Consider the following 25053-nt stretch of genomic DNA (forward strand, 5'->3'; position numbering starts at 1 on the left):
GGTGCTGTGGGAGTGAGGCCAGGCTGGTTTGTTGGGGTATTTGGTTTAGGTTTCAGTGTGGAGGTGCGGTGGTGTTTTAGGTATCAGTAAGTCCAGTAAGAATAAAAGATCCATGAGTTTCAAAAAGATCCAAACGCTCCCTTTTAGTAGACAAAAGCAGCTTCAGTGAGAAAATCTATCTGTTTCAGTACAATCAATGTTTACAAAGATTTCACACTGAACCGTCATCCAGGACAAACTTAACAAATAAGACCAGTGGAGCGTGAATGTGACTCTGGCATTGTTTGTCTTTGTTTGCATATAAATCTGATTTTAATGCAGAAACAAAAGCATTACATTCTGTCAGTTCAGTTTTTCAAATTATACAGCATCTCTCTCTTATACATTTTTATAACCTATTATAGGGACACTCAGCTGGCTTGGCTTGGGGGCCACGTAGACAAAATGACAAGAAACCGGGGGCCAGTCGCAGCGGCCCCTAATGTGTTTCTAGGATTTTTAGGACATTTATAAGATTTTAGGAAGTTTCAAGGATTTCAGGACATTTCAAGGATTTTTGGACGATCTAGGTTTTTCCAACATTTCTAGGTTTTTTGGATGTTTCTGGGTCTTTAGGACATTCGATAGATGTCAGGACATTTCCAGGATTTCAGGATGTTTGACAGATTTAAGGACATTTCCAGGATTTTAGTTCTTTTCTTGGATTTTAGGGCATTTCTGGGATTTCCTGATGTTTTAAGGATTTTAAGGCAATTCTAGGATTTCAGGACATTTCCATGATTTTAAGACATTTCTAAGATTTTAGGACATTGGGGTCTTAGCTGGGACCTCTGTCGGAGGATCCTCCACTGGCACTTTTTTGTAAACGAGCTCTATTTTGATGCTGTTTTAAGCACTCTGCCACCTTATGTATACTTAAAGTACAAAAACAATTCCTTATTTTCATTGTGAATTGAAAATGGTTGGGGGAGCACACAGCACTCTGTCAGGGGCCAGGTTTGGCCCGTGGGCCGTAAGTTGAGTATTACTGCTGTAAGTAGACAAACAGAGCTGTAATGAGCAAATCTATCTGTTTCAGGACAATGTTTTAAAGGTTTCACACTGAACCGTCATCCAGGACTCACAGAATAAGAGCAGTGGAGTGTGAATGTTACTCTGTATCTGCATTAGTTTGCATATAAATCTGGTTTTAATGTTGAAACAAAAGCGTTAAGTTTTATCTGTGCAGCGTTTTCAAACCATACAGCATCTCTGTATTATAACATTTTTATAACTTATTATAACTTCTGCCATCTCCTGGTAAATTATTTACATGGGCCACCAGCAATATCCCTCTCCTTCTGTCTACCTTCGAGCTCCTCTGATACATAAATCATCTCCGTTTGAAACGATCATACATTTTTCAACGTATTTGGTTTCTCGTTAAACCCAAAGAGAGTGACGGCAGCCACAACGGCTCTTTAATGGACGTGTTTTTGAGGAGCTTGGTCTCTCTGCCTCCTGATGAAGTACACAATAAGCCTCTGCCGAGGTTTTCTTAACTCGCTGTTGAGTAGTTTCTGTGGTGGAGCCGGAAGGAGGCAAACCATAATGTACCGAGCTAGTATTAACTCGTTCACCGTAAAGTGCCCGCCCGAGTCGACACATCCATCAACCCTTCTGGAGAGAGAGCGGAGAGAAAAAAAAGAAATAGAAAGAATCACAGAGAGTGAAAGAAGCTGAGATCAGGGCGGAAAGATCACACACACACACACACACACACACACACACACACACACACACACGCAGACACACACAGATACACACACACTTTTTGAAACTAATTCCATAAAGTCAAGTTTTAATGTCAGAAGGTTTTCTGTTGGTTTTTAAAGGTCACCGAAGCAAATTACTGAGAACCGTTGATTCGGTAATAAAGTGAACTTGACTTGTCACACTCACTGGGTTTGTTTCTTTCCCTCTAAACACACACATACAGAGCACACACACACACACACACACACACACACACACACACACAGATGGAAATATTGTTCACTTGTAAGACACTCACACTCACACACAGCCTCAGGTGCTGAACATGTTGAATTGTGACGCTATTTTAGTCATTGAACATGATGGTGCCAGCTGTCAGAGGGCCTTCTGGACACACACACACACACACACACACACACACGCACACACGCACACACACACACACACACACACACACACACACACACACACACACACGGGTCTCAGTCCCAAAGCATCTGATCAAGTGTGTGTGTGTGTGAAGTCTTTCTTCAGTTTCAAAGTGATTAAAATATTCTCTGAATGAGCGCCGCACTCTTTTTTGTCTTTCTTGCATTTCTCGCTTTATTATTTCACACACAGGGGAAATTACAGGAATGTGGCGGTAAATGGTATCGATTCACACATTTGTCTGCGGGTAATGGACCTTTTTTTTATGAAGTCTTTTTCAGGTGATTTCTTTTCTCTTTTTCTCTGCAAAAGACCAAAAAAAAGTGACAACAAGACACACTGATATCAAGTCTACTGATTTATTTCCATTTTCAGAGTAATTTGTTTTTCTCGATGGATTTACTAGATCTATTATATTAGCAGGGATAATATCTGTGGATATGAGTCTGCTGAAATTATATTACACAAAAAAATGTAGCCAAATATTAGTTTAACGGGATCTCAAGACATTTCCTAGACAAACCCGAGGAAAACTGCTCTCTGCAGCAACTTAAAGCCATAATCAGGACTTTAAAGAACATATGTACAACAGCTTAATACTTAAGACGTGCACAAACTGGCTTGTTGTCTTTTGAAAACATAAGTAAAAGGCAATGAGCAGATTAAGAAGAAGTGACTCAAAAATGTGCAAAAAAGAACTTACCTGAAAATTAGAACAAAAGGGGGGAAAAGAAAATGCCAGATTAAAAAAAAGTCCAAGAAATTGATAACAATCATCTAAAAAATAATTGTAATATATGTATAATTTCTTTTTTTTTGTTGACCTTTTTTTGCCCCTTTTTCCTGTGTTTTCAAGAGAAAGCAAACCATTTTCCTCGGATTTTAAAGGTTTAAATACTTGTGAAGTTTTCTGAATGCAGCACAAGAAAAGTGATGTCGATCCAGGTTTTCAGAGGGTTAACAGGGACAAATGAGGTCATTTACTAGCTAAAATAGCATCAGAGTACATGATACAAAAACTGTGCCTCATTCAACTGAGGTGTCTCTACAAAAATACATCTAGTAACAGGTTATTTTCTTCTCTAATTTACACCGTTTTATCACAATAATAAATCGAACCTACGTTCGTCGAGAACATATGGTTTCAAGCCCCCTTATGTGCTGCAGAGCTACAGGCAGAGAGAACACGTCGCTGTACGTTTTTTCTCATTCGGAGCTGTAAGTAGAACAAGTTTCGTGTCGCTGCATCTTCATAAACGCCTCAAAAAAACAAAAGTTGCACGCATGTCACCCTGGGCACCGTAGTGTCACCATGGCGACATGCCCAATATAGTGGGGATCATCTGGGGGAGACGGCAGAGCGGGCAGGGCTGCATGTGTAATGCTGTAAACAGTGTGCGTGTGTGTGTGTGTGTGTGTGTGTGTGTGTGTGTGTGCGTGTGCGTGTGTGTGCAGGCTTCTGGGATCAATACCACCGACATGTTTCTACAGTGCTAGCCTGAAAATCTCAGCGAGGATAAAGATGACGATTCGCCCACAAAATGTGCTTCTTCTAGTCTAATTTTCATGCATATCTTTATTTGTTTTTGTTTTGTTTGTCATCGCCGCCCGCACCAGAATAATCTATAGTCACCGAGATGGGTAGGCGCTGCCAGTTATGCCCCAAAGCCATCGCAGCCAGATGTTCAACTTCACTAGAAGGGAGAGAAAACCGATGAGGAAAAAAAACATTGTGTTCCTAAGTGTGGGAGTTACTCTGCAGTTCCCTTATTGTCACTGCTGCCATTCAAATCTGGGAGCGTCCCTGGACGTTTTCTCGATTGTTAGAGGTTTTCTGCAGCATTTAATGACACAAAGTGAGAGAATTGGAACAAAGGCGAAGGGCGGATCTGCACTTATTCACATGTGGCTTTGTCTTTAACCCTTAGCTTTAAAGGAAAAATCCACCCTGAGGGGCTGTTTAGATGGAAAAATACCGCTAGGAAGGAGCGCTTTGAACTTCCTGCATATGAATGAAAGGATACGAGTGAGTTTGTAAAGTGCAGAGATGGATTTTTGTCGCGTATGTGGAAAATCACCCGTCAGGCTGCAACAAGCAACCAATAAATGCTGACTGGGGGGGGCAGCGCTGTGGCGAGCACCTGACAATCAAACCGTCACATCTTTTTCAGTGTTGCCTCTCTCAGGTACACGGCCCTGCTGAAGCGAGTCGCATCTCATGACGCGCCGAATCACTCTCTCCGCGTGTGTTTTTTGCCCTTTGTTTTTCGTTGCATGAAATGTAAAGTTACCCACAGTGTTTTGGGATATTTTTAGCGCTGCTGCGATGGAGCGAGGTGGCAGAAAATCAACAGTCTAAAACGTCAGGAGGAAAGGTCAGACGCTGGAGTCAGTCCCTCAGAACCAAAGAGCAAAGGCTTTATTTCAAACTTAACATTTTACTCTGACGTTCGACTCTCACTCCGGGAGAAATACACTTCAGAGGAGGCCGAGATACAATTTATACACTGATGACAACATCAGTGAGCCTGAATGCAGCAACATCCAGAGCTACAACTAACAGAGTTATGACTTGCCCCATGGAGGTCATTCAAACTTTCACTTTAAAAGGCCAATTAAACTTTCCCAAGAGAAAATGTTTTCTGAAGATTTAACCTCTTTAAGCCTAAAAACATTGGCTGAATTAATTTTTTTAAAATGTGAAGACGGCAAAGAGCAATCTTAGAAGAAATGACCCCCAAATTACAAAAAATAGTGGGAAAAAGTGCAAGAAAATTACATGAAAATCTAAAAATAAAATGAAATAAAATATTAAATAAATGAATTAAAACAACAAACGAATAAGTAATCAAGAAGAATACCTAAAAGTGCATTATAATCATAATTTTAAATATATAATTAGAATAATTAGAAAATTTCGTTTTTTGGTATAGTTTTCCCTTGGCTTTTTTTTTTTTTAATTAAAAACAAACAAATAATAATAATTTTACAAATCTACTAATTTCACACAATTAATGAAACATGTCTTGCCAAGCTTCTCATCGCCTTTTTCTTATGTTTTCAAAATAAAGCAAACAACTTGCTCAGGGTTCCAAAATTCAAATACTTGTGAAGGCGTCAAAACGCAGCACAAGAAAAGTGATGTCAATCCAGGTTTCAAAGGGTTAAAAAATAAACAAACCCAAGGAAATGACAAAAAAAGTACTTAAAATATATTATTTCCTGCAACCTTATTTAAAATATGTTATTATAGTAATTCTAAATGTAGTTGTAATAAATTTACGTAGCTTTTATCTTTTCTTTTTTCTGTAGTTTTTTTAATATATTAATATCTTGCAATTTGTGGATCATTTCTCACCAAGTTGCTCATTGCTGTTTTTTCTCATGTTTTTTAAAGAAATCGCACCAATTAGCTCAGAGTTCAAAGGTTTAAATACTTGTTAAAAGGCGTCTGAGAGCAGCACAAGAAAAGTGTCGTTGCTCCGGGTCTTAAAGGGTTAACATTTATTTTTTCTTATTTTTCTGACGTCTTCCTGAAGCTATTTCTTATCAGAATCTTCAATTAATCTTCTCCAACTGTAAGCAGCTTCTCAGTTTCCTTTATGCTTCGCATTGTGGAGCAATAATGTCCGTCAACGACGCACCAGAAACCCATTAGATTTAGCCTACATACTGACGTATACTTGATTTAATCACTTTATTAGTATGTAGAGAGGAATTAGGACACAGCAGTTTTGTGGTTTGAGTGTGCGTGGGTGCTGTTCAGTCACAAGATGATTATTTTATCTTTTTTAAAATGATGAGACGCTCAAATTTTACCCCTGTTATGCTTTTCCTGATTTTCTGTCATATATGTAAAGCTACGATACTAAATGTGGCCAAAATTTTGAATAACGATGTATCATGTGAGCAAAAACTTCAGACTGTTCTGAATACTTTTCTGTCTGCGAGCTTTTTCTACTTTCACTTTCAATTTGCTCCAAGCTGCTGCTTGTGTTTGCATTTCATACTTTACTACCCCAAACTTGGTTGCTGATGTTCATTTCTCCCAGATTTTGGATGATATTCCTGCTGGAACATGTCCAGTTGTGAAGGTTTTGGTTTATAAGTTTTTATTTGTATTTTCACGGTAGAAAGTGTCACTCTATTACTTTTATTCCCCTGGCTGAAATGACGATGCAGAGACGGCATGAGTGCTGTTAATGCAAAATAGACTTCCTGACTGAGGTTACCAAGTCAGAGGCCATGAACATAAGAAAAGAGGACTGCACAATGTGCACTTGTACCCCCAGAATTAGGATGAAATAAGTAAAAATTCTATGAAAATTTCCTTAAAAAAAAAACAACAAAAAATATACATATATATATATATAAACAAGAAAGTGATCTCGAAAAAAAGCTCAAATAAATATATATTTATAATAATTTGTTTTCTGGACATTTTTCCTACTTGTTTTGGTTAATTTTCTAGTTATATTTTGTCTTCCAATTATTTTTCTTGTTATCTGTTACAAATGTTTGGTTTTTTAAAAAATTTTTTGCAATTTGCAGAACTGAGGTTGTATTTCTTTGTGAAATGTAGTTTGAGAAAACTGATATGGTTCCAGGTTTCAAAGGGTTAATAACCTTAAGATTGAGAACAAAATGTAAATTTAAACAAGGAAAAAGAAAAGAAAATTCTGCATTTATTATCACGTATTGAAGGTACCTGAGGAAGGATTCGTCCTTTAAAGTCACAATCTGTAGTTTAAAACTTCCACCGTGCTTTAAAAAAAGTGAGCAAATCATCGGTTTAAAATGCAAAACAGCAGCACATCGACTAATTTCTGCTGAGGGAAACGAGCCCAGCTGTGTATCCCCACCGCGATTCCGCTGGCTGCACACCTGAGGCTCATTTCGAGCAGGATTGCGACTGATGAAGATAATTAGCCATCTTATTTTTCCTTTCTTTTTTTTAAATTTTCAGATGTGTGAATCAGTGATTTGGACGGGGCGATGAGGTTGCCGGAGGATTGGCTTTAAGAAAAACCGTCTGTTTGTTCCTGACGTTATCGCTCACATTTCCTCCTCGCTTTGAGCGGGCAGGTAATGACACATGCAGGCCGCTCTCGCCCAGATGATAACTTTTATTTTGGTAAAGTTTCCAGATTTCTTTGCTTATAAAAAAAAAGTTCAGAACAACACCTGTAAGGGCAGAACTGCAGGATGAGGCGGCGGATACAGAGACGGGTGGTGGCTCTGCATGGGATGAAACGCCGTTGCTAATGGATACGGACCTGGAGTATCCAGTAAAGGGATTGGGGAAGAGGAGTAGAAAGAGGGATGAATAGGAGGAGGTGGCGGGGGTGGCGGGGGAGCAGGAGGAGGATTAAGAGCGAGAGGAGAGAGGTGAGGGGAGAAAGAGGGGAGAAGAGGAGGGTATGAATGGACGGGGAGGTGCGACGGAGGCGGGAGGAGGGAGAGGTGATGCTGGATGATGGTGTGACGGAAGGAGAAGGAGGAAGAGGAGGAGAGGGAAGGCTGGAGGAGGAGAGGAGCGTGGAGGGGGATGCACTGTGGGGGGAGCGCGTGAGGAAAACAAGGCCTCTTCTCTGCGTAGAAATCTATCTCCTTCCTCCTGTCCTCCCTTTCCTTCTCCTTCCTCCTCACCCACTCCTTCTCCCACTCCTCCTGCTTCTCCTTCACCCTCTTCCTCTCCATCTGTCTCTCCTCCTCCTCCTTCCTCTCCCTCTCTCTCCGCTCCGTGTCAGTTTCATTATCGGCGACATTAGCACAGTGATTACAATCAGCGTCATGATTGCCGTTCAGATAATCACACTGACCACCGTCAATATCATCTCTGTGATCAATGCGGCTGCAGGTTTCGTGATCAATCGTCGAGTTTTTGAGTTGACGCCGAGGTTCGTTTTCTTCCTCCTCGCCGAGCCCACTTTTGTTATTTGCACGGCTGTGATCACAATTGCGATAACATGCGTCACTGGTTTTACAGTCAGAGCCGTCATTACAGTCTGAGCTCTGACTCTGAGCTGCAGTCTGCACACAAAAATCTGCCGTTTTCTCGCTCCGTGTTTCTTCACATTGACAGTGGTCGGTGTCATTGGTGCTACAGGTAGAAGAGTCCGAAGGTGCGTCCAGAAGTTTGTCACACCTTTGAGACTTGCAAAGTTTGTCATCAAGAGAATCTTTTGTCTCACCGCAGCTCAGATTGTGTTTATCATAAGGATTGTCGTGTTTTTCATGCTCGTTGCACTTTTTGTCACACTCACACGGTGTTTTACAGGAGTGACAGTCACTGAGAGGCTCCTCGGTCCAGCACTTCCGCTTTCCGGCGCCTCCGGAGGCATCAGATCGACTGCCGTCATCATTACTGTCATCACAGCGGCAGCTCGGTTTGTCATTGTTGCAGCTAAATGTTCCCTCGCTGTGATTTGTTTCATGACACAGAGGGTGTTTTGTCCTGCAGAGGAAGTTTTTCTCTGTCCTGTCGCCCTCTGGACTGTCCACAAGTGTCCCCGTCTTGTTGCTGTCAACGCAAGCTGCACTTTCCCGTCTCAAAATACAGATCCTCGCCTGCCTTCTCCCTCTTCTCCGTTTCTTCCTCGGTGTTTCCCCGGCCTCCGGCAATTCCGCCTTCCTCTTGTCGGCTGCTCTCTTCGACTTCACTTCCTTTGAAATTGCATCGGCGGGGAGGGTCACGTCTTCGCAGGCTGATCTGATCTTCGCTTGTGTTTCCGAGCAGCGTGGGGCCGGGCCCGACATGGGGCGGCTGTGTCCTGCAGGTATTGTTTGTCTTTGACTGCACGCTGTTTCTCTAAAAGGAGCGGGGACAAGGCTAATCGCCGGATCACACGCTGTTTCCCCATGAGGTGCGGGAACAAGACAAATTTCTGGCCCGCGTGCTGCTTCTCGACATGGAAAAGAAGCGCTGCTAATCACTAGGTTGCACACGTTTTCTTTCTCTCTTATCTCCGTCTTCGTCAGATTCCTTCGCTCCTCGTCTCCGTGCCCTTCCTGCTCCCCTGCTCTGGTATTTCTGTGCATCTCCCCCGTCTCTCTGTCATTCTGAGCGGGGTCGGGCGTAATTGCAGGACAGCATGGCGTCTCTATAACAGACCCGGGGACGGGTCTAATCACTGCGTTACATGCGGCACCCCGACAGAGGAGCTTTCTGAGCCCCGGGCCCCACCCGGAGGCTGATTGCTGGGATTGATGCTGGCTGGCCTCCCTTTTCACCTGCAGACACAGCTGGTTACACCGATTACACCGATTCACGGGAAGATTACTTAATAGCTCTCCTCTCTTCTCGTCATTTCTACCTGCCCTCTCCCGCTCCGTCTGATCTCCTCTTATCCTCCTTTCTTCCCCCCTCATCCTCTTTTCTCTCCCTCCTACCAGCCGATGCGCCGCAAGATTACTTAATAGCTCTTTTTCTCTCCGCTCCTCTTTTTCGGTGCCCTCTCTTTTCAACCTCTCGTCTCCTCTCCCTTCAAACATCTGATTCTCAGAAACGCCGCCTATTATCCTCCTCCCCCTCTCGGAGTCTTTTCTATCTTCTCCTCTTTTCCTCCTCCCCCTCTTCCTCATTCCTCTCCTCACCCCTCCTCTCCTCCTCCTACGCCTCCTCCTCCTGCCTGTTTGTTGAAGGCCGAGCGACGGCGCAAGGTGGCATTCTGCGGAAACAAATTTTAAAGCGCTTTCATCACGGCAGTCGCAGCGGTCTGGAACTGCGTTGCCGGCGCTACAATGGGCTACAGGTTCTATAGGATTTCCTGCCTGTCCCCCTTCATCCTCCTCTTCCCTTTCATCTATCTTCACCTCCCTTCCTCCCTCCATACCCTCCTCCTGCCTCTGTTGGCAGTCGGGTTGTTTGATCACAGGCGGCTTTATTCTCTCCAGCCCGACTTTCTTCTCCTCGCCCCCTTCCTTAGCCCGGTTATGAGCTCTGAAGTCGTACAGTAGAGGGTTGATGCTGAAAGAGATGGAGGGCGACGTTTTGGTGTAGCTGACCATCTCCGACGGCCAGAGGAGAACCCGGCTACCGTCTCGGCTCAACACGCGACAAAACGGCTCTTTGGGACGATTTAGCGGCACGGATTCTTTAGGACAGGATTCTTTGGGCTGAGTTCGGATTGAAGACTCTTTGGTCTCGTTTAAAACATCCGGTTTTTGATTTGTAGCGGTGCAGAGCAGATCTTTCAACTCTTGGGTGACGCGCTCTGCATCGTCTGCATCCTCGCCGTCCCTGCGTACTGAATCTTTCACGACGGCTGTGTCAGAAATCTGTCCCGGTGTCTCGCTGTTTAAATAAAAATGAGCACTGGTCCCAGTTTCAGCGCCGACTTGGGCTCTGGTCCCATTGTCATTACATAAGGAGAGCTGGGCTCCATTCCCGCTGATAACAGAGTCCTCAACTCCGATCACATTGCGATTACATAAAGGAACTTGGGCTCCGGTCCCAGAGAGTCCTCCAGGTCCCGTCTCGGTAGACATATTGGCTTCACCCTCAGGGTGCTGGATTGCAGTTTTCGTGTCCACACTGCACTGGTTTCCAGTGTCCCAGTGACTCACACCAACACTGTCCACGTCTGCAGATAGGCGAGATTTGAGCTGCTGATCTGAGACTTTCTCCCCCAGATCTTTGGCTCTTTCTTGAGCCGCCACGCCATCTTGTTTCAAGCCTCGCCCGGCTTGGATGAAGACGGCAGCTGATTGGTGGAGGAGGACGCAGCTTCTTTTGGGCAGCGAGAAGGACACAGGGCGGACTCTGCTGCGGACGGACTGGACACCTTGTCCGCACATTGCTCTGCTTTCGTTGATGCTGATTTGAGAAGTAACGGCAGATGCAGTGGCGTCAGAGTTTTTGTTGAAAATAGAGCCATTAGTGGTGTCCGTGGCAGTTGTCGGGATGTTATTGGGAGTAATGGGGTTGCTTAAATAATTATGAGCCCAGGAGATCTTGTTAAAGTGGCTGCTTTTGGTCAAAGTGATATTTTCGCTGTCAGTGTTTGTGGCGCTCGGGTCATTGTAGTCCGTTTGGGTTTTGCTGAGGATGCAGGATTCAGCCGCTACGGTTGTCGTAGAGCTGTTGGCGTCCGTCGGGTCGTACGCCCACTGCGTGTCGCTCAGGAGTCTGGTTTCCAGAGCAGGGTCCAGAGGAAGGAAGGGCTCCACCAGGGACGTTTGAGGCTCTGGATGGAGCGGAGAGCAGAAAGGATTAGAGCAGCTGACACCGGTTACATTTACATGCAAAACATAACAGGATTATGTGGCTAACCTGACTATAAAGAAAGGAGTAGGAAGGGATACACCAAGAAGAATAGCGTTCATTTTTAAGACTTCCCATACAGTAAGCTCCTTATGCATTTATTCAGCATCCTGGCTCCTCACCATTACTCTTTTGTTGCTTTTAACACATCTCTATGTGATTAATGGGTGTAGGATGGACTTAAGAAAAAACATAAGCACAGAGATGAATGTGTGGCTCACTTAGAAATGAGAAAAAATAAGATTAAGGGTTTTATTCCAACATGTAATTTCCGATTTTTTCCCTCTTTGGAGCACAAGATGCTGCCAGACATTCATCTGTCTATACATCAGCGCGGCAGATGATTCACGCAAATAATTTCTTCAGTGAAGGTTTTTAAGATGACTCATAACTTTAGAAGTAATCCATAATGTGCCTTCCACTCACACCAGAAACACCTTCAGTAAAACATTCGAGTTTTAGAGGGGAAGCCTTCAAAAGAATTATTTCTCTCCCGACGCTGAGAGTGAAAATACATTTAGCACTCACAGGGTCGGCTTTAAATGCAGTTGTCGAACTTTTCCATCGGTTACAAGTTTCAGATGAGAAAAGAAAACTTTAGTGGATATGCACCTGATGTACTTTCAGGGTGACAATTGATTGTCTCTTTGAAACCACAGGGAAGCCACTGCCAGATGTTCATGCTCATGCTCTCTTTACTTTTAAAATATGAATTTTGCACCCTAAAATCCAGTTTAGATGGACTGATGGGAGCTGATATCACCTGCTGATTCAGAACAAATTCAGTCTGAATGACACATTTAACTGGAAAATGTTACTCCAGACTCATTCCTAATGTTCAGTTTTTGTTGAGAGAGTTTGAGAAAGCCGTTGATTCAACTTCATGGTCGTTTTGAAAGTTTTAGTTTGTGTTGCTGTTGAATTTTTTCACATCTGAAGCTTAGTGATGAGCAGCAGTGAGTCAATAAAAGTTAAACTGGATTTATACAAAGCAGGAAAGGAAGTCATTAACCTGGGATGAATCTGCAGCTACGCTCATTTTAGCAGCTTTTTATCAGTGATACCAAGTCATTGTTTTGCAGGACAGAAGTAAGTCTTTGCGTTTAAGTCTTTACTCTTTAACAAATGCAATGCCATTCTAATAACACAGTAATAATTTACATTTAAAAGACCATGAATGCTTTTTAAAAGTTGTATTCATTTTTTAAGACAAATTTTAAACAAACTGTCATATCGACATGCACTTTTTGCATACAGCAACTACCTGGCTCGTCAGATATTTTCAAGTCAAAAGGCCCAAGTTCAAGAAAAGTCATGAGTCACTGATGTTAAAGTCCAAGTTGAGTTTGAAGTCTTTTCATTTTGTCAAGTCTAAAGTCATCAAATATATGACCCAAGTCTGACTCAAGTCCAAGTCATGTGATTCCAGTCCATATTTTTGTTTTTTGTACAGTCCACTCCTGTCTTGTGTCTACGTCTCTTTGACACAGTTTAAACTTCACCAGAGCTGCGTGGTTATATAATTTTGGGTGGCGTGACTTCATTAATACGATCCGATCCTTTATTCTCTAACTCTATATTCACTCAAAGGTCAGCGCCGTCAGGACGCTTTGCAGCTGGTCGGCGGCAGAAATCTGTGCAACAAAGTTCACCAAAGTTATTGAGATCAATTGTTTTCGGCCTGACGTTGTTCTGCTGTGACCGAGGCCCCGCAGCAATTCATCATCGAGTGTTTAATTGCCCGCTGCATGTTCCACTTGTTATGTTGTGCATGACTTCTTCCCTAAACCGTTACCTCTGATCCAATTTTACATCCTCTACAAACATTACACAGCCGCTGCTGTCGATGAAGATATTTCAGCGTCATTTCTGCAGCAGACCGCTTTATCCGGAGTGACGTCTCCATCACCAAAAACCAAACACACACTCGTAAGGTATTCAGGCGGCTGAGTTCAGGACTTTAAATGAAGAAAAGAGCTCTTACTTGATCCCAGAGCGGAGCTGCTGGTACGGATGTCGTCCCAGTTCTGCACAAAGTCCGGTCCGGACTGGTCCGCTGGTTCGACCGCCACCGTGGTGGACCGGAACATGGGACCAGAACCTGGAGCGCTGAGGAGAGGAGAGGAGACAAGTGATGAGAATAAGAGGAGAGTAAAGGAGAAAAGGATGAGTGGAGAGGAGGGAGGAGGGGAGAGGGTGAAAGGAAAGAAGTGAAAAAATGAGGAAAGGATGAAAGTAAAGAGGAGAGGAGGACAACAGAAAAGGGGGGATAAAAGGAGACAAATGATATGAAAAGGATGATGATGAGAGGAGGACACAAGGAGACAAGTGACGAGAATGAGAGGAGAGTAAAGGAGAAAAAGATGAGTGGAGAGGAGGGAGGAGGGGAGAAGGTGAAAGGAAAGAAGTGAAAAAAATGAGGAAATAGTGGAAGAAAAGGATGATGATGAGAGAATGATTGTAAAGAAAGGAGGAGAGGACAAAAAAGGAGGATGAGGAGAGAAGGACACAAGGAGACAAGTGAAAGAATGAGAGGAGAATAAAGGAGAAAAGGATGAGTGGAAAGGAGGAATGAAAGGAGAGGGAAAGTGAAAAGACGAGAAAAGGACAAAAGAAAAGAGAAAAGGATAATAAATGAAAAGGGGAGCAAAGGATGAGTGGAATGGAAGGATGGAGAAGAGAGAAGAAGAGGAAGAAAGGAATAAAGAGGAGAGGAGAGAACAAGGTGAGGGGAGAGGAGACGACAGAAAGAAAGGCGAATATAAGAGAAGACAAAAAGAGAAGAAAGGATTAAAAGTAAAGAGAGGAAAACGTGAAAAAGGAAAGGAAAGGATGGATGAGATAAAATGATAGAGGATGAAATGAGGAAAGGGAAGAGGAGAGAAGTTGATGAGAGAAAAGGATGAAAGAAAAAGGAGAGCAGAGGATGAACAGGAACAAATAAAAAAAGGAGGAGAGGAGGGGAGAGTGAAAGTAAAGGGGAGAGGAGGAGGAAGAGGAGGAGGAGATGGAGAAGAACAGAAGAGGAGGAAAGGAATATAGAGGAGAAAATAAGGAAAAAGGAGAAGAAAAGCAGAGGAGAATAAAGAGATGGAGTAAAGGAGAAGGAGAGGACAAGGTGAAAAAGAGGAAGGGAAGAGAGGTGAGGAGGGAAGGAGAGAAAAGGACGAGAGCAAAAAGCAGAAGTGGTGGACGACACAAAGAAAAGAGGAGCAGAGAGGAGGAAAGAAAGACAACGAGAGGAAACGAGGAGACAAGCGATGAGGACGGCGAGAGGAGCTGAAATCCAGCTGAAAATCAATTTGCTGCTGCCTCTCGTCTCCCTCCCTTTGAGCCAGCAGCCAAACTGCATTGTTGCAGATCTGAAAATGGCAGTGACAGCCGATACCGAAACACGACTTTTCTGAGCAGCGAGTGGGCTCAGCCGCACGACGTGATTGGCCAGAAACACTTTAAAGCCACGCTGATTATCCCCATTAAGCACAGCAGGAAGAATTTGATTGGTTGCCGTGCCAACGCTGGTTGTAACCACAGAGCGAGGGCTTTTTTCTGTTTTATTTTTACTCGTGTGCAACACTGTGATACAAACACGTCAGTGCATTAAGTGTATTTAAATATATGGAGGCCTACATTTGGCTCAGCGGTCAGCGGCAACATTTAAATTCCAACTTTCATGCACAGGATTTAGAAGTCGTGTTTGATCGTGTCTTCGGGGACTATTTTTTGGCGCAGGCTTCCGTTCTGTTTTCGCGTGGGCGTCCTCAGGTTGTGACTCGCAGCTCTGAGCTTCAAATTTTGCATTCACGCGCAATCGTATATGTATTTTGAGAAACCAAATTCCAACTTTGGTCGCCTGCCAGATGAACTCTCTCATCATCATCATGGAGTTTTCAGTGAGAAGCAGCCAAATCCACATCATGTGTTTGCAGACCTCCGTGTGTGGTTATCGTTTGTCTTGCAGGGTTTTGTATTTTTTTGAAACAGCACGTGAGGGCGACTCTGTTTGGCAGCCCACCTAAAAAAAGTCCCAGATGTTGGAGCTTCCTACCAACACAGAAACTACACAGATATGCTCCAGAGATGTGCAGAGTTTTGAGTAACTGTTAAAATAACTTTGACAAACATAAACACAGCAGTAATGGATCATAATTCACTGCAGTTAAACAACAAGGACATAAACAAATTTAACCCTTAGGGCCTGTTTTAATATCACACACGTATTGCTCTGTGCACAAAATGCATCAAGCTTTAAAAAACCTGAAACATTAGTATTGTTTTCTACTTTAATTACTGTATTTAATATTAGTTCTAGTCATAGATATCAAATATTAATTAATTTTCAGAAGCGGAGCGGCTGTCATTAGACAACTGCGGATGTTTTTGTTTTATTCTATTTATTATTACACATCAAAAGGACGATCAAGGATAGAATTGTAGATTAATTAATCGTGCTCATGTTGAAACTGATTTCATAGTTCTGAGAAATTCAAATCTATAATGCATTATGAAGGCATTAATAGTGAATTATAATGCATTCATAATGCCTTATGACTACACTCAAAAACATGATTGTTACTGATGCACTATATCAACCGTCATAAAACATTATAGATGTGACTCATAATTATTTATAAGAGGCAGGGGTCTAATGTATGCTCTTGATTTGTTCTGGATTAGATGATGATGGGGCTTATAATGCATTATAAATACCTATCCACACATCAAAAATGACCTTTAGTAAGGACTCATAGTGTCCTATAACAGGTACATTGATGCATTTATAACAATTTATGCTTCATCATAATGTTTCATTGTTGGTGTTAAGTAAAGTGTAATCATTTTCATACATCTATAAGAATCTATGCTGCATCATAAGTGATTAAAACTTAACATACACTGTGATACTTTGAAAATACATTTAAAAGATGAAGTCTTGAAGTTTTTAGTCACAAAATCAGATTTTGCAAAGACTTAGTTTCAGTGTCACTTTATGCGAGACGGTTAGCTTCAGTGTTACTGGAACTACTTCTTTCTACCAAATGATTATTGTGTGGACTGTCTCTTTAAATTTATGAAGTATGTTTACCTACTGAACGGTTGATATAACACAGTTCTCTTCAGCGTAAAGAAAAAAATTACTATAAGATCACCTACTTTATGACTTTTTTTATGAAGTTGTTTAAAAATATCTCAGTAACATAACGAGATATTACTGTTTGTCCCCACACAGAGATAACGCTGAAATACAGTCAGTATGTTCCTCTCAGTTACTGTGCGGAGGTGCGTGTTACTCACCACTCTCCCGTCCTCCTCTCTCCATGTTTATGGAGCCTCCTCAGCGCTCTCTCCTCTCTCTTCTCCTCCCTGCGTCTCCTCTGCCTCCTGCAGGCCAGCGCTCTGTAAAACTCCCTCTGTTTCAGCTCCTTCAGCCGCTGCAGGACGAGCACAAAGATTATGATTATTAGTGTGTTTCTGAATGCTCAAACAACAAACGGTGATTCTTGAAGCACATTTCTGAAATCATTAACACTTGCAGCCACATTTATCCCAAACTGACGCTCGTTTTGTGCTTCATACACTCCCAGAAAAACGGTAAACATTGATCTCGACATCGCTGCATCATTTTTCCCCATTGCCTTCCAGCATTGAGGCATCTGAAAACACTTTTCGATCATGACTTCACTTACAATTCAGAGCTTAAGTGCTATAAATAGGCTAAAGGTAAATATGAGGTTTGGACAACAATCCGTAAAAATACTCTAACTATGGCGTCCACTTAGACTGATCTTGATTTATTTTTTAGGTTCGCCTTTTTTAGAGTGGCTAAAATACGTTTACAGCAATGCCCTGGATTCACATTCAGTGGGCTAAAATGATATATGATATATATAAATAATAATAATAAATTCATTAAAAACAAATAACTAGCCGCAATGGCTGTCAAAAGTTATAAATAGCAGTAAAATCAGTAAAAAGGATCAAAAAGATTAAATAGCAAACAAACGTACAACTAGTGAAAAAATGCATGACAACACAACAGAAAAAAACGAAAAAAGATGACAATAAAATTGATAAATAACTGATGTCTGTGAATTAACAGAAGCAGGAGCACTGCACAGTACCTATATAATCTATCAGACTTAAAATGATCTGTAGACACATAATTATCTAATTTTAATACCTCTTGTAATTTGTTTCATTTATTTTGTGCAAAAAAATAGTAATTAACCAAGCTCAGCACTGATGTGAGAAGTTTCTGTGGCTGTGTGAGGAGAGGTGGATTTTGTTTTCTAAAGATAAGTTTGGTAACTGTCCGAGTAGTGCTTTATAGACAAAAAGGAGGCAGTTTCTGTCCCTTTTTTATCGGCGTTTTGCAAAAATTGTTTGCTTTTGCAAAAGACGTCTCATGTTTTGCTGGGTGGTTTAAGTTTGGGGATTAGTGTGTCGAGTTTTGCAAATACCTCCGAGTTTGAAAGATCAATAATCACAGCAAAACTGTATAGTATGTGTGGTACTTGTAGTTGAAATGTGAGCGGTGGCAGTAGTTGTATTGGTAAGTTTTAGTTTAGAAGAATTAAGAGGTGGATTTTTCGAAAAAAAAGTTGGTCATGCAGCGTTGAGGCTTTGTGTATGTGTTTGCCTGTCCGCTCTGCAATTCTTTATCTGCTCTGTGTGTGTGAGTGTGTGTGTGTGTGTGTGTGTGTGTGTGTGTGTGTGTGTGTGTCAGGTCTTTGTGTGTGTGTGTATGCTTACTAAGTCAGCCAGTGTCAGCTTTAGTACAGTCCAGACCAGCTTAATTCACTTACTGAGCTCTGTCTGCAAGCTGTCTGCACGCCAGAGATACTGATACTGTGTGTGTGTGTGTGTGTGTGTGTGTGTGTTTGTGTGTGTGTGTGTGTCACAAATAATAATAATAATGTAGCGGTGGGTTCATATCACAGACAGACAGATGACAACAGACAGACAGACAGACAGACAGCGAGGCGAGCGCAGAAACCGACAAATAGATAAACAGACCAAAATAGACAGAGAGATAAAACATAGAGGCAGAGAGACAGACAGACAGAGAGACAAAGAGACAGGCAGGGAGACACATGAAGTGTTGTTTTAAAGCTTTCAGTGTAGCTTCAGCATTTCTTAGAGGGCGTACGTACACTGCGAGGGGTGGACAGGGAAAATAACAAGAAATCCTCACAAAATCCAACACAAAAAACCCAAAACTTTAAAATAACCAGAAATAAATCACCATGTTTGACGTCAAAGCAAAAAGTGGACTTATCAAAATGTTTCTTGCAACTCTTTCAAGATAATAGTTAAATTTTTAACCTCTTTTACTCCACCCCTCCCTACCATAATCCTATTTTTGCCTTTTTAGGGGAAATATGGGATGTTTAGGCTGAGATAGCAGATCAGCAGTAACTGTCACATAAAACGTATAAACATCATCTGAAAGCTTGAAACCTGAAGATTAATTTGAGACAAAGCTCAGCAGAGTGTGCCAAGTTTTTCTGGTCACAGATGTGGCACAAGTTTAGACTATAAGCTTAGAGCATTACAGCAGGAGTGCATAATTGCCATTACCGTGCTCAGTTGTATCTCATTAATTGTAATTGTTGCAAGTTTTGGGTTGATACTATTTGTTGCACAGATTTGGTGCTAAATTTAAGCATTTTTACCATTTGAGAATTGTTAACCCCCCCAGCTTTAGTTTGAATTTGTGTGGTGTCGCTCTGTTTATGTTGTGATTAGTGATCTATTTATCTTTTACACTGAACTGTTAACAGGAATGTAAGACTCTGCGATGTTAGTTATTAAAGTAGGTGTGGATCGTGGAGACAAAAATGGCTAATTGAAGCTATGTCAACACGTGTGCCCGCAGCAGCGCTCGCACTTTCCACCCCTGCATACGTCCGAGCGCCACATGGGCCACCCCAGTAAAAAAACATCTGGACACGCCACTGGCTCTGCTCTCATTCCCCACCCTTGTCTCCGTCAGTGTGTCCGCCGGTGTCTCCTCCGCAGAACAACAGAACAACATGTAAATGTGCAGAGATCACAGCAGAGCCGTGACTCAGGGACGGTTCCTTAGCTGCTGCTTCCTGACAGTTTGGGAAATGTTCCTCTCTGTAGCTCCACTAGAACTCAACAGTATTATTTTCAACATTATTTTTGTACAATTAAAGTTGACATTAGAAGATAGGAGGAAAAAAAAACAAAAATAAAAGAATGAAATTTATTTTGCTCCAGCTTTTTGTCTGAAATTGTTGTTAAATATATTAAATTCATCTGTAAAAAAAAAAAGAAAATTATCGGTATCTTATCGGCCATGAGAAGCTGGCAATCATCGTTTATCGTATCGGTTGAAATAATCATTATGGCGCATCACTGGTTATGATGTCTTTATATCTCACTCAGGAGCCTTTAAGCTTGACAGAAATAGTGATTTGATGTATATCGTGATATATATCGATATCGACCGATATGAAAAAAATGATCATGATAAAGACTTTTTTCCGTATCGCCCAGCCCTGCTATTTTTGCAGTTTACGCAGATAAGGCTCCAATCACATTTCTAAACGTTTTAAATCTCTTCATCTGAATCTATAAAGAAGCATCGCTGCTGATGATGGTTCACAGGTACATGTGAAGAATCTGCTGTCGATATAAACAGATCATTAAGGGCGTTTTTACATCTATTTATGGCTGCCTGTGGGGGTGGGACGTTAAGAATTATAAAACAGAACTGTGTGTACGCACGGCTTCATAAATCTGACAAACAGCATATTTCTGTCTCTGTGTTGAGTTTTAGTCGTGATTAAAGCCTCTGGATCGTGGATGCATACGGGGCCCTTAAACCAGGCCCCTCAGTCAGAAGTATTAATAACAAAATCCATCTCAGTGGAAATCCAGGGGCTCTAATAACAATAATCCTCTAATATTGAGCATCTGCGGATCTTAAACTCATCCTATGTTCTTTTTTTTATTATGTATTTGCTTAATTATTCGAACGCAACGCAGCCACACGGACAGTAAATGTCCAGGAGGCCATTCTCTCATAATCTGCCTGTTCGCTCAATAATTCGCATCTGAAATATGCAGAATCCCAACAAACAAAATTATAAGTCAGTGCTGCTGAAGACGTAATATAGACTCTAATATTCAAGGGAATACATTTGCATTGTGTATCTGTTGTAGCCGCATGGGATGGAGAGGAATATCTGGCTTTTGTCTGCAGTCAAACTATTAATATTGTTTCATTTTGGGGGGAAATGCAGCCTTTAAATTGAGACTAAGTTTGAAAAACAGTTGACTACAAGCTGCTATAACATGTAATTTTAGTGATTATTCTATTACTTTCCAGCGTCTTTTTAGGTTTTAGTTGCATGCATGTGTGTCTTTTATGTTAGCTTCATGTTGATTTAAAAGAAAAACAAATATTGTGCAAAATTTGTTCCACATCATTCTTCCTTCAGACTTCCAGGTGTATGTCATGTGATCAGCTCGTCCACCGCGTCACGCTGCCTGTCAATTATTCTCAGAGGCCAAGTCGCCATAAAACACCAGAGGAACATGTGAAATGACATTTTAAAGACCTTCCTGAAAGGTCATGCATCACTATAAGCTCACATTATGTTTGACATTTTCTCAGATCAATTATTAGACATGCTTTTGGTTTGCCTTTGGACACACAGCAGCTTTCACAAACTGAAATTTTAAAAGATTTTTTTCTTTTGCAAATGTAAAAATAAAAGTGTTTTTTAGGCTGAATCATAATCAGCACTAAATATGATACAAAACTATTTTCCATTTTGATTTTCTCGTAAAATCATTACATTTGATAAATGCGTTCAGCAAAATAATCACTTGACACAAGAACCGAATATCGAAACTCAGTGTTTTTTTTAGGATTAAAATGTGTATTTATTAGTATTCAAACCTGAAGACACAATTTCAAATGGTGTTTTTTTACTAATTCATTCTTTCCCAGTTCAACTCCTAACTATGTCCATTTTAGAATACTTTTATTTGGCAAACTTCTTGTGTTACTGCTGGTGTTTCAATGACATTTAATATTTGAGAATTTTGACTTCTTGTGTTTAAAGAAAAAGGAGTTTATGTTTATGTTCTTCAAAGTTAGATGTTTTTAGAAATGCTGTGGTGAACGTGTGGTTAGGCACAAAAGCACCTGATTGTGGTTACAAAAAGGTCATGTGTTGGCTGAAAGCATTCACGTTTGTTGGCACAGAATTGCTGGAAAAGTCCGGACAGGTCAATAAAAAACGTGGGATCGTGACTAAAACAGAGGAAACAGGACTTTGGTGCAGTGGGTGGTTTGTTTTGGGGTAATAGGCTGTTTGAGATAAAGGCTTTCAGTCCAGTGAGACATTTTTTGGACTAATGGCACTTGAGAATTTTTGACTCGCAAAATTATCATTTGTCAGATAATGTAATTCATGGTAAAATTAAAAAGGGATCAAAAAATGTTTGCTTTCTCGCCGTTGGCTGCATATCCATACTGAAATAAGGCAAAATAAGAAATAAGGATTTTTCCTCTCGTTGGTTTTGTGAATAAAAATGGGCAACAGTTGATGTGACGTAAACGCTCTGTTAGAGCGTCGATTTAACCTCGGAGAGACTGTCTCCTCTCAGGTCCAGAGTGCTCACAACAAATAACACATCACCTTCCTGCTTCTCGCAGATCTCACTGTATGAATTCTGTATTCAATTAGAGAAACATACAGCCTCTTTAAAGCAGAATAATGCACGATAAACTGGCTCAAAGTCTGCATCCGTCACAGCGGCACATCAAGCGCCTGTGTGACGTAGCCTCTCTGCAAACCACTTCATTTCCAAAAGGAAGATGGGACCGTGACTGACCGTGGACAAAAAGACGGGCAGCTTAGCTCTCTCTCTCTCTGTGTGTGTGTTCGGTGTGTGTGTGTGTGTGTGTGTGTGTGTGCAGGCTGGAAAATATTACTGCGAGAAAAATCCATTTCCTGCAAGTGTTGCAGTCTCGAACAATATGCCCTAAATGCTCTGCATCCCCAAGTAAACCTAATAAGTCTGACACACAGCTAACTGTGAAAAATATTATGCCTCTTTCATCGCTTGCAAGTGAACAAATGATAATTGCAGCAAATACATTCCTCCCAGCACCTATAATTTTGTAAACACGCAAACAGCTGCAAGTTCTCAGAGTCACCTTCCTCCACAGCCCACTATGGAGGAACAAACTGTTTTTACATTTCACTCAGAACAGAAAAAACAGTGAGAGAGAGCAAAGAAATATCACAAACACACCACAAATCCTCCTATTTTTTAGGAAAGCAGGATGCATTTTTAATACACTGCGTGTTATTTTGTAATTTAGCAAATATGTACTATTGATTTTAACCTAGAAGGATGCCCTAGATAACTGTCATTAATATTTCTTGTATTGATAGAAGAGTAATAACATTTCGTCTGAAGAGATTAATGAGTTTTATAGATTTACCTATTTTTGGGATTCAATTAAATGTACAGGTTCTTGAAAGAGTACCCTCAAAAACTCAGACTCTCATAACAATCAGCAAAGCTTGATTCATCTGAATTTTGAAATAAGACTCATACAGTCATAGATTAAAGCGAACGGTTCGTGCAAACATAAATCTAAAAGATATTGATCCAGGCATTCCAAAATATAGTGATTGATTAATTCTTTATTTACGTGTCATGCACACAATGTGCCCAACCCTCATGGGTTCATAAGACACCCAAAGAAAAACTCCATTGCAGAAGTCCAAACAATTATTCCCAGTTCATTTCATCACATTTCGTTTCATCATCACAGGGATTCGAGACGTTTTGTCTCACAGCTCAGTCTTAAACAAAATATTCTGCCGTCTTTCCCAAGCTTGAACAAGAAAATTTGCAACAAAAAAGGTTCCTTTCTTGAAGAATAGCTCAAGTTTTTCATTACAATCCAACCAAAAGAAGTCGGCATAAATTGACGACATTTTAGTGAAAAGTATATTTCTTGAATCATCAAACACGAGGCAACAAAACAAAAAGTGAACCTCACTCTCAATATCGCCGACATCGCACAACAAACAGTCTGTCCTCCTCAGGAGTGGCATTAAACCTGCCGCTCTCCAGAGCCAACGGTTCCTGAGCGTAACTGCACACAGCGATCTTTGTCCTTTACTTCAGCTGTTCGTCACCATTATAACCATCCTTTATAAGACAATAGGATCTTCATTTTGGCTTATACCACACATCAACAGACCATTTTTCTTTGCCATACGAAACATCTTGTTCCTTACCTGCTGAATGTCACAGAGTAATCTGTTCTGAAAAAGACAAATCATTCAAATAAAATAAAGATTTCAACGCTTTCGCCTGACAATGTGAAATGTGAGTGTCTCGTCAGACGTCTTCAGTCTGTGCCAAAGCTGAAGTAAGAGACACTTATTTGGAGGTTCCCATCCCAAATCTCCACTAATGGCCAAAACTGAAGTGAATGTATGAACTCCCAAAAAGGCGCGGATCGCTCTATAATGCACGATGTTTGAAATATAATATTCAAGTACTTAAACTCCTCCACTCGGGGCAGAATTTGGAGGTGCTGATTCTCATCCTGGCCGCTTCACGTGCCAAACAGCATCTGAGAAATATTGATTTCTAATGTAAAACTGCTTCAGTCAGTGATTTTAGCGGATAAAATCACTCAGCTGATCCGATCTGATTCGTTTTGGAGAGGAAGAGATAATTAATAATAATTAATAATAATTGGATAATTCAGTTCCTAAAAACCTCCTGAACAATAAACACTAAATAGATTCTAAGCGGGAGAAGTTTCCTCACTGCTGCACTTCACCAAATGCCCCTAAATCGATAACATTGTGCCTTTAATTTGATATATTTGTTTTGCAATCTTTTTTTCTGTGTGTTGTTTAAATGTCGTGAAATGACAATGAAACTGATCTAAAACATGGATAGCTTCTTCCTGAAGTAAATTCAGACAAATAAAAACAGGAATAATACATGTTAAATCTCTGAAAGTGACCATTCTTATGTATAAAATCCCAAATTACCATCAAGCAGCTCTGCTCATCGCCCATTATTACATAAACTGGATAGAAATAGCGTCTGTAATGTTGCTGCAGATTCAAATTGCTGTGGGCTATAACTTGAGCCCTGCTTCTTTAGCCAATATTTGTTTGCATATTTTACAAACTGGCATCAATAAAACTACGCTGAATTAGCTATTAATAGTTCCTGTATGCAGTGAACCCATGGGTGTGCAAAAAATAAAAATCATCACTGGATTACTTTGATACTGAGGAAAACTGAAGAATGTGGTGATCCTCGGGCAAATTCTGCAGTTATAAAGTCTTTATTTTCCTGGCGGATTTACAGACGTTTCTAAATGATGCAAGTTACACCGAATTTAAAAACTTCTCATGACATAAAATCAATCAGTAGAAGCTTGAAGTCTGGCTGGTTACAGGAGCCGATATTGTTTTGTGTTTGGGTGATTTTGCCGACCACAGTGTGTGTAACAGAAACCGGAGCAGAGTGCTCGTGGCGGCTCTGGGGTGTAATAAATCCGTGACCTTGGTTAG

General features: G+C 41.2%; 1 protein-coding gene across 1 annotated transcript in view; it reads right to left on the reverse strand.

Annotated features, from left to right (window-relative positions):
* Positions 1-9322: 9322 nt before the first annotated feature.
* Positions 9323-25053, reverse strand: part of LOC121954818 (zinc finger protein 804A-like) — a 38597-nt gene continuing 22866 nt past the window's right edge. Inside the window, exons 4-7 of the mRNA XM_042502526.1 lie at positions 16745-16881; positions 13434-13558; positions 9801-11372; positions 9323-9417 (exon numbers count right to left, since the gene is read on the reverse strand). Coding sequence (XP_042358460.1) covers positions 9323-9417; positions 9801-11372; positions 13434-13558; positions 16745-16881 — 1929 coding nt within the window. The remainder of the gene's footprint in view (positions 9418-9800; positions 11373-13433; positions 13559-16744; positions 16882-25053) is intronic.

This window comes from Plectropomus leopardus, chromosome 15, assembly GCF_008729295.1.
Source record: "Plectropomus leopardus isolate mb chromosome 15, YSFRI_Pleo_2.0, whole genome shotgun sequence".
NCBI classification, from domain to species: Eukaryota; Metazoa; Chordata; class Actinopteri; order Perciformes; family Serranidae; genus Plectropomus; species Plectropomus leopardus.